At 45.8% G+C, this 13,684-nt stretch overlaps 1 protein-coding gene across 8 annotated transcripts in view; it reads right to left on the reverse strand.

Annotated features, from left to right (window-relative positions):
• Positions 1 to 1,515: 1,515 nt before the first annotated feature.
• The window catches only part of SEC16B (SEC16 homolog B, endoplasmic reticulum export factor), a 50,717-nt gene continuing 38,548 nt past the window's right edge, over positions 1,516 to 13,684 (reverse strand). For 3 of the 8 annotated variants that reach the window (XM_019530894.1, XM_019530891.1, XM_019530892.1), the window contains exons 20-27: positions 11,008 to 11,295; positions 9,105 to 9,172; positions 8,079 to 8,228; positions 7,390 to 7,514; positions 5,051 to 5,190; positions 4,852 to 4,925; positions 4,255 to 4,350; positions 1,516 to 3,215 (exon numbers count right to left, since the gene is read on the reverse strand). In XM_019530894.1, coding sequence (XP_019386439.1) covers positions 3,141 to 3,215; positions 4,255 to 4,350; positions 4,852 to 4,925; positions 5,051 to 5,190; positions 7,390 to 7,514; positions 8,079 to 8,228; positions 9,105 to 9,172; positions 11,008 to 11,295 — 1,016 coding nt within the window. In that variant the 3' untranslated portion in view covers positions 1,516 to 3,140. Of the gene's footprint in view, positions 3,216 to 4,254; positions 4,351 to 4,851; positions 4,926 to 5,050; positions 5,191 to 7,389; positions 7,515 to 8,078; positions 8,229 to 9,104; positions 9,173 to 11,007; positions 11,296 to 13,684 lie in introns of those variants that run through there. The other 5 variants (XM_019530895.1, XM_019530896.1, XM_019530893.1 and 2 more) reach the window with 5 other exon arrangements.

A 13,684-nucleotide genomic window follows, 5' to 3' on the forward strand; every position in this document is an offset into this window, starting at 1 on the left:
TGAGTTAGAAGGAAACTCACCACTGAGGCCACTTGCTGGGTTTCATCCTCACTACCTCCTGAAAGTCTGAGACAAGAGCCCTTGTAGGACACCTCCTGATACAGGGGTGTGAGGTATTAGTGAGGTGGGCCCCTGCCTAGGGATACAGCTTGGGGAACAAGAAGCAAGGTACCTCCCCTGGCTAATGCTCACCTCGGCTTTGAGACAAATTCATGGCTGGCACCTGAGTCCGATGGGATAAGTCCTAGCCCTTATGTGAACTATTCACAGGTAATTCAAACTATTCTCCCACTGACCCTTTTGTGCAGGATTATATTACGCATATTAATCTGAAGAACTCACTGCACAGGACTCAAAGCAAGGACTGGGAATTCATACTGATAATCTACAGTGGGTAGAATCAATTAAACACAAATACACAAGGGTTTGGAAGAGATGCAAAGCGTAAACCAACCTTACTGGGATGGCAAAGTACTTCTTCGCTTAGCAGATTCTTTAAAACTCATTTACAATGGGGTTTCTAGCATCCTTGTTCAAGATCCTTGGTACTAGAAACTGTCCAAGGCCAGATATTACCTTAGCTGGACCTCTACCCTCCTTCACTTTGGGCTTTGCTCTTTCTAAAATAGTTTTATTAGAAAAGGACCTAATCACTTCCTGCCATCCTTAACCCATGCACTAGTCCACACCAGCTGGAGCCCTTGCCATACATAATTATAGCTGCGCAGTGAAAAACTGTCAAGGAGAGTCATGATCAAGGGTACTAGAAAAAGAGAACCCTTTTTATAATGGCTGTGCATGTAGTCATTAGGCCAGCTGCTATACTAACTTACACAAAGACAAGGTCTCCATGCTAACAAGCATAATCTGAGATACCGATCCTACAAGACTTATCTACTTGCATAATAATTAAGCCCAAGTTGCTTCACTGATGGTAATAGAGTGATTCACATGATTACAGGTAAGGGTAGGTGTAAGTGCAGGATAAAGAACAACTGCATATCCATTTTTTATCATTTGTGTGTCTGAAGGAGGAAGAGTAGTTGCATAATTCGACATTTTTGGCATAATTACTCAGGTCTATCCTTACATCCCTCTGCATCCCCTTCCCTCAGTCATGACACACAGTTTCAAAAACCATGTAATCACCCTCACTGGCAGAGTATCTCTTAGCAGGCACAAAGTGTTCCATCTGCCTGCCTTTCCCAATGTACAATTTGTAATGAGATGCCCTTATAATGAAATATCTCATAATAATACCCCCAAGATATTAGTGTCACATTTCATAAACTGCGGGACCTTCAGACTCCCACTGTTAAGTAATGTATCATTATTGTTATTTACATAAGTACCAGTGTAGTTTCTAATTTGTAAATTGCAAACATCATCCAAATGCACAGGTCCAGAACCTCCGTATAAAGAGAAAAAGACAGATTACTGGGTATATAAATAGAGATTGGACCAACTTTATCATGGGGGATAATTGGACAGAAGTCAATGGAGTTTCACCAAGGGTGAATTTGGACCACAGTATTTTTATTCTTTAAAGCAGGTTTCCATGACAACCAGCCACTTAATTCAGATACATTCCATACAAACATTAATATCAGGGCTCATTGCCTAGATTGCTTACATCAAGAACTATGTAAATAATGGATATTTTGGTTTCCTGGCAGTTCTGAAAAATGATTTTAAATTTTTTCTTGCTGGTCAAGCTGAAAAAAAAATTTTAATGGCTCAAAAAAAAATCGTTTGAGGACAAATGAAGCATTTTGATTTTCAGCTTTATTTCGATTTTTCCTTTTTTATATATATATATATAAATATGAAAGAAGTTTCAAACAGAAAGTAATTCTGAATCAGAAACCTGAAATGTTTTAGGGTTGAAACAAAACATATTTATTTTATTGTTCGTGTTTTATTGAAGAATCCAGTGCCACAAATTCACTGAATTTGTGAAACAGCTTGGTATCACTCAATGCACATTTTTTGGCCAAAGTAAAGATTTAGACAAAAACCTTCACCCAGCTGAATTCAAATCCTTCCATATGGATTAGGGAAGAAAGGGCCAAACTGATGCCATATCTTTGACTTAGATTGAGCTTGCCTAGCAGGCAGACAGGCAAGTTGGCAGGGCTGAAAAACATTGGAATTTATTTCAAAAACATTTAATACAAATACAGCATGTATGTCACTAGAGAGACAAGACAGATATGTCCTTTACCATCAGAAATCATACACCAATTTGAAGGCATGACATCTTTGGATTCCCCGAAGTCACCACTGAATAGTTACAACGATGAGTATTTTGTGGGAGAGGGAAGAACTCCCAGTGTCCATAGGCTTTATTGTTACGTCCAGTGTCACTCTGGTCAGGAAAGACAAGCTGCTTTTTTAAAGACAAACAACCCTTCTCGTCCAGTTGACCCAGGGAGGCATTTGAATGCCACGGGCTACTTCTACCAGAGGCTGCCTGTATTGACCACACACTTCCAGTTTCTACCACTCTGGGAGCAAGTGTGTAACCTGCACTTTGATGTCCTGCATGGCAGCTACAGAATGGCCATGCAGTCGTTCATGTCATTATTGCAATTACATATGCAACGGAAACTGGACACTGAAGCAACTGAGTTACGTTACTTGTGTCCAGCTGCCTGCCACCACAGGATTGTTCCCAGAAGTACAGATACCAGTGCATTGACCACTGAATACCAGTAAACGAGGCTCCACCACACCTCTTGGAGAGGATCCCCCACTGTTGGAGATGTCACTGTTAGGCCGCTGCTCCTGAAATCCAGCCTGAATTTTCATTTGTTAAGTATTATTATTCCACAGTGAGTGCTTGTGTTTTGCAGCTGGGAGAATCTTTGTACATCCTCTCTCCATGACTCTCAACCTGGGCGATCACAACTAAAATGATGGATGCTCAGTCTCAGAAAGAAGAGAATCTAACCCCACCCTGCCCCCACAAGCTGATGCCATCTGCAAGGAGAAGCCTGTTCACTGGAAATACTTTTACAAAGCCCAAAGGAAGGAGCACAAGACCAGGGAGCTAAGTACAAATGTTTCTATCCCCATGGCAAGGCCACTTATGTCCTCTGCTGCATCAGAGGCTTTGGAGACAGCCCAAGGCTCACCCGTCACGGTAGGGTTGGGTAACGTCGCTGTGAAAGCCGCTTTGGTTGGCTCAGTCCAGGGGATACAGCATTGAAGAGCTGGAAAGGACAGAAATATCCTGAGTGAGACAATAGTGTGGCTGACTGACAATGGATGGCACATACAGTATTTTGGTAGGTAAATGAAAAGCCTTCTGCTCAGTGAGTCAGAAGCAGTTTGAAAACAGCCCAGTTCTATTTGCTTGATTGCATTGCTCTTGAATATGATGGATGGGCAGCACTGACTGAGGGCAGGTGCAGGGCAGACAAGGGCCCTGCTTGCTTTTCCCATAGAGCTCTGCCAGTGCAAATCAACCCCAGCCTGCAAAAACCTGTTATTCCAAAAGCAGACCCACATCCAGGTCCTCACCTGCCCACCCCAGCATTCTTCATGCCCCTTGGGCCTTTAAGGACCTTTAACTGAGTTCTTTATACACCCTCAGCTATTCCAGGACTAGGCTGGTATGATTACACCACCATGTCCCCAGCACTCACAGGGAAAGACCACACTCCAGCCATTCTCACTTGTACGAGCCAGACCCAGAAGTGTGACAGTGGAACTTCTTTGGGTATGTCCCCCTGACCCATCTCCCAGCTCTTTCAGAAAGCAGTGTAGATCTATCCAGTGCCTCAGGCAATTAGAGGGTCAATATTCTGAACCTGCTACATCTCTACCCTCCTGCAGCAGGCAGGAAGGCATGGCTGATGCACCTGTCTTCAGCAAGCAAATGGTCCCTGACTCTAATGTGCATCAAAACAGAAGCTGAACAGAGAACTAAGGGGCCACAGCCAGCTTCCTATGCTCTGCAGCACCTGGTGGGTTTCAGCTGTGGCACAGAAGCTGGCTGTCTGCCTGCTACCAAGACTAAAATGTTCTCTTTCCACCATGCCCAGAGTAGCTGCCTCCAGGACTCTGCTGGAAAGGAGATAAACATATAGGGCATCTATGCCCTTCCCTTGAGGGACTTAAGGTGTGACTTACCCTCAAAAGGATCCCAACCAACTAATACTAATGTTAATCCTAATCCTAGGAGTCCCTGTGTGGTGGTACCAGTCCCAGATTCCCATTCTTGTGATAGAAAAAAAGAAACATCCATACCTGAGGAACATGAGCTGGATTGAACAGTGGGACTGGGCCTTCTCTTGGAGGAGGAAGAAGACTACCTGGGCCAGACAAGGGGTCATGTGAATCATTCTGAAACAGAACACAGATAGAAACTAAACAGGTGGCACCTGCTTTGGTGAGTATAGAAGTCAAAGGAGCTTCCTTGGTTAACAGGTTCAGGCACTGGCAATTGCAGGAAGAAGCTGCTCAAGCCAGTTAGCTCCCCACTGCAGCAAACCACAAGAAAGGTACTGTCTAATCTACTTCTTCCTTGTTTACTCCCCCTCTCCAAGAACTCATAGAATCAGAGAATTATAAGGTTGAAAGGGATCTTGGGGAGCATTTGGTCCAACTCCCTACACAAATACAGAAATACTTTTCCTAGATCATCCCTGACCAATACTTATCCAGCCTCTTCTTGAGCACTTCCAATGAAGGAGATTCCACAACTTCCCTGGGAAGTCTATTCCTCAGCCTCACTGTTCTAACAGTAAAGAAGTGTTTCCTTCCCACCAAAACAATAGACAGAAGGACCAACATAGAAAGAAACAGTAATGTATCCACACACAGAGCCCACCCTTCTCTCCTCACCTGGCCTCCAACTTCAGGAAAGCCTGCCATTTTTCTGCCATCGGGGCCCGTTGTGGCTGTTGGTTCATTTTTAACTGCAGAAATGAGGACAATTATAAACTTTTCAGCCATTCTGGGTTTGTGTGACCAAAACATCCTTAAAAACAAAAGTATCCACTTCCAAGAGGCAGCCAGGGGCTGTGGCTTCAGCTATGTTTACCTGAGCTTCTGGAGACAGGTGCAGAACCACTAGCAGGAGCATGCGATGAAGGGCTTTTTCCAGCAGTGGGAGTAGCACACAGTGGTGAGGATGGCGAAGTCTGCTCCTGAGGAAGCACATGCCAATTTAAGAGGAAGAAACTGCATGAAGAGAAGGAAACTGCATCTAGTCCTGAGTTCAGGCCATGGACAGTGCAGATTCATGGTGCTCTGCTTTCATATATCCCAGAACACCCCAACAGGGATTAAAGGCTCATGATATATTTAGTAACCTATGACACCGGATATTCAGATCCAAAGACAGGCAACTGCTGGGTGCTACTGAGCAACAATTTAGCAGCTGTAATGAGATAGGTTAACCCCAACTGCTAGCAACTCTTGAATGTTGTATTGAGCCACATCATCTACCCTGCAATCCTTGCAGATCTCCCAAGCAAAGCAGGAAAAGCCCACAAGAGGCTGAGGCCACTCCAGGAAGTAGTGGAGGTAAGTCAATGGTTAGTGCTCATCCCTTGGCATTCATACTGAACAAGTATCCCAGTGTGATGCTGAGGGGTGCTATACAACAGGAGCTGCTGCCCATTGCCTAACACATAGCATTGTATTCTTGGTTTCTTGTGGTTACTTAAAAAGTGGCCACAATTTGCATAGTGAGAAGGAGCAACACCTCCTGCATCCTGCATCAAGGCCTAAGCCAGTCCCTATTAGTTTTTAGGATAGGACTTTAATGGAGAGGTAGATCCCTGCACCTCTGCCTACTCAGAGGTTTCCTGAATTTGTGTCAAGAGCTGGGTGTTGGCCACTGTCAGATCTAGGTTCATATACATATATATATACACATATATATATATACACACACACACACCCAGGGGAGGGTGTGGTTAGGAGTGCATACTGCCTGCCTCCTGTTTCTCCTGCAATTCCAATTAGGGATGTTATCCTTCACTTCAGCCCCCGAAAACTGTCCAAGCGTTGCTGTTTGCTGCTAACAGCTGCTGCTTTCCACTTCAGCAGAGGGCAAGTAATCCCCACAGAACATCCAGGGGGCTTTGAGAGCCTTCTGCATGAAAGTTGCTTTATAAATATATAATTATTATTCATAAGAATTGCTTCCAGACTGAGACTTCAAGCTCACAGGTTCTACCCTACTTATATCTGTATATCCCTGTATACAGCATCATGTAATAAACAGACTGACAAACTGAGAACAGCTGAGAGGATGTGAGAAGGAGAATGAGATATTGAGATGATGGATGAGGATGAAGACAGTGTCAGTTCTATCAACTCTCCTCACTTAACCCTCCTCTGGTCAGGCCTGGACTATCTGTCCACTGTGGTTTCTCCAGACATTGTAATTCTCCTTCCGTATATGATTCCTTGCCATCACCTAACTTGCATGCCCCATTACCACAGAGAACATCAAAGGTCTGTCTCTGTCTGGCAATGATTCCTGTGCTATTCAGTCTTGGCATAGGAAGGGATTAGCCTGAACAGCATGGTGGTGAGACAGATCATACCAGGATGAGGCAGAAATTTGCAAAAGGGAACATAGTTATGAAAATGAGAGTCCAGGTAAGTAATAAGGGACCACAGGATAGGTAGTCATGCAGCCTTTGTGCAAATTTTGCACATCCACACATGCATACAGACCTCTGCCAATGCACCTCAGCTCTGACCCACAGCCCCCAAACTAGCAATTCCAGTCGTACAATCCCAGACACAACTCTGACCATGCCCCCCAAACCTGACCTGCAGCACACCCCCCTGCATTCCCAGTGATGAGTAGCCACCCACAGATCTATCAGTACTGTGCTCCTCACTTCTGACCTGCTACTGCAATACTGGGACTTCCCACAGGGTTATGTCAAGATATCTCCGTTGCTCTGGAGCAGTGGTTCTCAAACTTTTTAGACTCAAGACACTCTTATTAGTGTCATGGCACTGCTCATTAGACTCAAGACAACTCTTTAGAAATGGCAGCTCCTAGTTTTCACTTGTTTTTTGACTACAGAAAAACAATAGAGCCATCCTACCATTGCAAAGACCTCAAAAAGATCACAGCAGGTCAGAATGTTTTTAACATTATGGATTCCTATTTGAAATCTCTGGGTTTGTCTTATGCATCTCGTTTGCACACTTAACAATGCTAACATTGCATGGCACTCCCAAGGCACCCCTGAAAGCCTCTTAAGGTACCGCAGGGTGCTGCAGCACACTGGTTGAGAATCACTGCTCTAGAGGATCAAGGTAATGGGAGGAAGTCCCTTCTTGTGACTGAGCATGAGAGAGGAGACCATGTGCAGTTTCTGTAACAGAAAAGTGTCCTTTTTATCTTGTTACCTGGAACCCCAGTGCAGTGGAGTCTGGGGCAGTTTCAGATTGATCTCTGGAAGAAGCCACGTCCTTGCTGGGCTTGGATCGAAACCAGCTGAACCAGCCAAAGCCCAAGTCCTGGGAAACACAGACTTTTATCCTCAATGGAGTAATTTATTAATGGTGATAAATTAAAAATGCAACAGCCTGAAAATTCAAAGGCAGGGAGTGGAGAACGAAGGAACTGTGGAACCCAGCCTCACTGGGCCCACATCCCACAGCTTTCTGAGAAGAAAGAAAGGATTCGTGAAAACTCAGCTTCTTCCCGCTCCTGGGAAAGGAAAGAAATCAATCCCTAAAACTCTGTATGGGCATAAAGGAGAGCAGAAAGGCTGAGAAGCCCCTAGTTCCTGACAAGTCATTGAGAAGAGAGCAGGGGTTTGACACAGTTTTTAGGGACAGCAGTGACAGAGAGGAAGCCAGGCTGCCCAAGTGCACTGACTATAGCTCTCCCAGCCATACAGCCACTTAAGACCTGCTGATGCCTCCCAGTAAAAGGACACATGGGGCCTGACTCATCTCTCCCTCCCCCAGTGGGATATATCAAGACAGACCCAGTAGAAGCCGGTGGAGTCCCTCTGCTGTGAGGGAGGAATCAGGCCTGCAGCCTGGGTTTGGAGACAGCACAGGATTCAACCCACGTATGACTCAATCACCTTTGTCTCCTCTTGCTTTGCAGCCTCTGTCGAGGACTGCTCTTTGGTGGCTCCCTCACCCCCTTGCCCTGGGAGTTGGTGGGCATCATCCTCCACAGAGACAGTCGAGCACTCTGAGACAGTTCGGATTCTTGCATGCGACATGCTCTGCTGTCAGAGATAAAAAGCACAGATGTCATAAGGGAGAGAAAAGGGAAGTAGTACTGCTTTTGGATCAGCCATTCCAAGAGGCAGCAACCATCTTCCCAGCAAGAGCCAAGCTCCTCAGGGCCCCTTTTCTTTCAGGCCCTCCAAAATATGTTTGAGTCCCAGATTCTCTCTTGTGCTAGAGAGATCTCAGGGAATGGGAGAGGGGGCTCATCAGAAAGACTGATTCTTGTGGGGTGCCAGCACCAGTCCCAGTCCATCAACACAGATTTAGAGCACATCCCACCTCAGCATGCAACACAAGCCTTTGGAAACCAGCCAGTTCCTCAGCAGTTACTGTCTCATTTCCACATGGTTCAAGTGGTATCAAGAACAAGGGAAGGCTTCTGGACACAGAGAGACTGGGTTTACACCACATGGGAGGAATCAGTCGCAACCCAGTGTACCTCTACACTGCTGAAACCTTCCCATTCTGCAGCCTGTGCTCCTTCCTCAAGTGCCAGGCTAAGAAGCAGCTGAGGGAAGAAGGTCACGTTGGGAGTCAAAGCTGGGTTCAGGGAAGAGCCAAACAGTCCACGAACAACAGCAGTGAAAGGTAGTAGGCAGCACAGGTCGGTCACACCATAGGATGGAGAGCTCTCCTGTGGTCACTGGACAGCTAGGGTAGGGCGGTACTACATTTGGCTAGAAGGAGAGAGATGGGGGCAGAGGGGTGGAGGTGCTGTGCCCAGTCTCCTACTCTTCTTGAGTGAGAGGGTAGTGACTGGGTTTCAGGGAAGTTGTCCATATGAAGAGAAGAAATCACCCAGGCTCTGTACAGGGCTTTACTAAAGGGTCCATTTGGCTGCCCTCCTCCCTCCCCACCCACCAACTTTTTACCTGCTCTCCTGTAATGTTCTTCTGAACATCAAAGGGCAGAGACTGTCCTTGTGGCTCCAATGCACCCACTAAGAGCAGAGAGAAAAACATTCAAGATTCATCCCGGGAGAGCATACTCTTCAGGGAAAACCTTTTCTCATGTATAGAGGCATTTAAATTCTACTATCACTGTATAATCTAGGAATCTGTTCAGGTGGCCTATTAACTGCAAGATGCTTCTATTTGCATTATGGGCCAGATCAATTTAGGCACACGCAAGTACTTTCTGTAAGAATCCAGGCATACAAACAGAGTCCATTTCAGCTCCCAAGACACAACTGGGGCATATTCCAGCTAGACATAGAAAGCTGCTGCTTCTCCTCTCCTATTCTGACAGCTTGAATAAGGAGAAGGATCTGTTCCCTCCTCCAGTGCAAGTAAGGTAGAAAGCAGGAGTCCTGCATTGGTGAACAGGGGTTACACTCTGCTGTTTTTATACCTCTGCAACCCCAGGGTGAATGGCTAAACATCTGTTTCTCTTAACCCCAAGAATTCAGCCCTATCACTCTTTGAATTTCCATCAAGGAGGAAGTAAACTCTCTCACCTCCAGCAATGAAGGCAATGAGGAGGTACAGGTGATCCTGAGGGAAAGATATTGCCCATACTGTTTAACCATGACCTGTTCTTTTCATCCACTTCACATCATAGAAGTGGAGTCACTTCATAGATTCATAGCTGGTAAAGCCAGAAGAGACCACTGGGTCCAGCCCCCTACACCAAGCAGGAAAGACAACTGGAGGTCAGTGACCCCAGCAAGGTGACTGTCTAGTCTCCTATTGAAGATTTCCAGGGTAGGCAATTGCACCATCTCCAGAGGGAGCTTATTCCACAGTCTGGACACCATGACTGTGAAGAAGTTTTTCCTGATGTTGAGCCTGAATTGATCTTCCAGGAGTTTGTGGCCCTTACTCCCAGTTTTCCCCTCAGGTGCCCTGATGAACAGTTGCTCAGCAAGCCCTTGATATACTCCCTCAGTGTAGCAGTCAGCTGCTACCAGGTCCCCCCTCATCCTTCTTTTCTTCAGGCTGAAGAGCCCCAGATCCCGCAGCCTTTCCTTGCCTTTTAAGACTCTGATCATATGGGTGGCTCTTCTTTGGACTCTCTCAAGCTTGTCCACATCCTTGTTAAAGTGTGGTGCCCAGAACTGGACACAGTACTCCAGCTCTGGTCTCACCAGTGCTGAGTAGAGTGGAAGAATCACCTCCTTGGCTTTGCTGGAGATGCATCGATTGGTTCATGCCAGAGTATTATTTACCCTACTGGCCACAGCATCACACTGCTGGCTCATATTCATACTGTGGTCTATTATTCACCTCTCTCCTCTCCCTTAGTATTATATACCAGGTCCTGCAAAAATTAGAACTAAGGTATTAGGACTTATCAACCCACCTTGATAAGACACAGTCTAGAAATGGCAAACCCAGGGGAACCTATTCAGAAATTGCCAGATTAACATGTTGCCAGAGTATGGATTACAAGAAAACAAAATCAATCCCCTGGGAGTTCAATGTCATCAATGAACACTGAGAATTCACACAGATAAAAGTAGCAAGCCCCCAGGAGAAAAGAAACATAGAAATCCCCATGGGAAATCTCATGGAAGCAGTTATGTGCTGCTTACAGGAGCTTTTGGAGAGAAACCAGTAAAGGTACTGATCAGACATGCCTCCAGCCCACTTATTCTATGTAGAGAACGTACAGCATGCTTGAACCCCCTAATCCCCAAGTTCAGAGACTGAACATTCCAGATCCATCTTTCAAATGAAGTGAACTGTCATATACTTATCCCATAGATGATTAGTTTCCCATCTCTTCTCCCAAGAACTAGCGCAGATAGTTCTAGCATAGCATAGGTGTGCTTACCTGGTGTCTGGCCCACCTCTGGGGAATGGTCACTTGCAGTTCCTCCTAGAAAGACATCTGCCCCTGGGCTGAACGCTGTTGGATAGCTGTCTTGCCCGGCACCAGATACCACTGATGTTATGACTTGCTCATACCCGTCCACCGCAGAATGCGTGCCAGACTGCAAGGACACATGCTCCTGTAGAACTGGCTCATACTGGCTTGTTCCCTCTGAGTGGTTATTCAGTTGCTGTCTTAGGTCATGCTGGTAACCTTGGATTTGTGTGAACTCATAATGAAGATCTTTATCTGGAAAATCAATCCCAGGAATTGATTCAGGTATTTACAGTTTTATTGAACTATTCAAGCTTATGTGACTTCCTTTATTGTCACTATGCAGAAGCAGGGAGGCTGAGATACATGGCAAGAAGAAACACAAAAAGCAAAGGTGTGGGCAACAGGTGGGTACAAGACAGGTAGAAGGTGGTGGTGAGAGATAGGAAGGAAAATTTTTGAGTATATGTCGCAGGGTGCAGGGATAGCTCAGAATAGAGGTGCCACAGGGGTAGAGAAACTGAAGTAACCAAGAGAGACAACAGGAGTCTTCAGAAGTTCAGAGAGCCCTACGGCTTCCTGCTCTCTGCCCCTCCTACTTACTTACACAGAAGGAATAACAATCACTGACAGCTCTGTAGCTTTCTACATGTATCTATTAAAACTGCAGGCCTCACCCTTGCTCTATGAGTATGCTGAGCAGATCAGTAATAGAAGACGTCACCAGCAAGCCACTGACTCAGTAGAACCCAGACCAGAGATAGTTAGGATCTCCCTTCTGGGGCTTCAGGCTCCTCTCCAACAGTGGAAGTGCAAGTAGCTCCCACATAAGCTCATACTGCTTGTTCTATGCTATTATATTCAAGCTTGGATATTACCTTTATCAGTATTGTACCTGTGCAGTTTCCATGGATGCACTGAGTAACGTGACTAACATGTTTGTTCTCTCATTCACTTCCCAGAAAGAAAAGCACGTGCAATAAAATGTCTTGTTTTAGTAGGGTTTGTTTGTTGTTGTTATCTTAAAGGAGTTCGGGAGGCAGTTTTTTTTGTAGTTTTGTTTCTTAATGAACATGCATGTTGCTCTGTATCTATGTTAGTGAAAGGAAGATCAAAAAAAAGCAGTTTTCACTCACAGCAGGTGGTGGCAGGACCTATAACAGTCCTTGGTTCTTGGGGGAGTTCATCCCACCATCTTGGATCAAGAAACTACCTTCTCTTTCATGGAGCTTCTTACTGTAGGGAGTTCTGTTCTGCCAAGAAGCACAGCTGATGACAACGATCTCCATCCAAGAGCTTCAGGTGGTCTTTTACATACCCTAATCTCAAACCATGGAGAATATGAAGAAAAGGTGACCAGGAGAGCCAGCAAATAAAAAACAGTAAACAATGGAGTTTGCATAGGACTTGCCCTTAGTGAGAAAACTGTAAGCCTTTGTTCCTCTAGAGAAAATTAATTTGTTTGCCGGTCTATCCATTGCTTGGTGGCATTTTGTGGTTTAAGGAGTCTGGAAAGATGTGGGCAGTGGGTCCCCCAAGGCTCAGTCATTGCTGAGCTGTTCAATATCTTCGCCAGTGGTGTTCAATACCTTCATCAGTGACCTGGATGAGGGCGTGGAAAGCACTCTGTCCAAATTCATAGATGACACCAAACTATGGGGTGAAGTAAACACACTGATGGAAAGAAACCAAATCCAGGCAGACCTGGACAGTTTAGAGAAGTGGGCAGAGAACAATAGGATGCAGTTCAACAAGGACAAGTGCAAGGTGCTTCACCTGGGGAGAGGGAATCACCAGCAAACCTATAGGCTGGGGGAGGACCTTCTCAACAGCACAGCAGTGGAAAGAGATCTTGGAGTCATTGTCAACTCCAAGATAAACATGTAAACATGAGTCATCAATGTGACAAAGGAATCGCACTTTGTCACACATTAGCAGGTACATCACAAACAGGTCCAGGGAGGTGATGCTTCCCCTCTATGCAGCACTGGTCAGGCCACAGCTGGAGTACTGCATCCAATTCTGGGCGCTGCAATTCAAAACAGATGTGGACAACCTTGAGAGGATCCAGAGGAGGGCCACTTGTATGGTTAGAGGCCTGCAGGGAAGGCCCTATGAGAAAAGGCTGAAGGGGGATCTTGTGGCAATATTTAAATTCACCAGGGGTAGGGGCGGGCAGCAGGAAATAGGAGATGCTCCATATTTACCAGGGCACCCCTTGGAATAACCAGGAACAATGGCCGCCAGCTGATGGAGAGTAGATTGAAGTTGGACATCAGAAATAATTTCTTCACGGTCAAGGTTGCCAGAATCTTGAACGGGCTTCCCAGGGAGGTGGTGCTCTCCCCTACTTTGGGGGTCTTCAAGAAGAGACTGGACAAGCACCTAGCTGGGGTCACATGACCCCAGCATTTTTCCTGCTACTGGCAAGGGGTCAGACTGCATGATCCATTGAGATCCCTTCTGACCCTAGCATCTATGAGTCTTTTCTAGGGTTGAGTGTTGCAGGTAGTACATACAGATGCCTCACAGCTGACATGAAGGTAGGTTCTTTGGCATTGATCACTGCTGGCAGATAATTAACTGTTGAATTTAAACAAGAGGCAGTGGAGGGTACTCAAGAACAAAGGAGATAAGTGAGAGG

This window comes from Crocodylus porosus, unplaced genomic scaffold (assembly GCF_001723895.1).
Source record: "Crocodylus porosus isolate Cpor-Errol unplaced genomic scaffold, CroPor_comp1, whole genome shotgun sequence".
Taxonomy (NCBI): Eukaryota; Metazoa; Chordata; order Crocodylia; family Crocodylidae; genus Crocodylus; species Crocodylus porosus.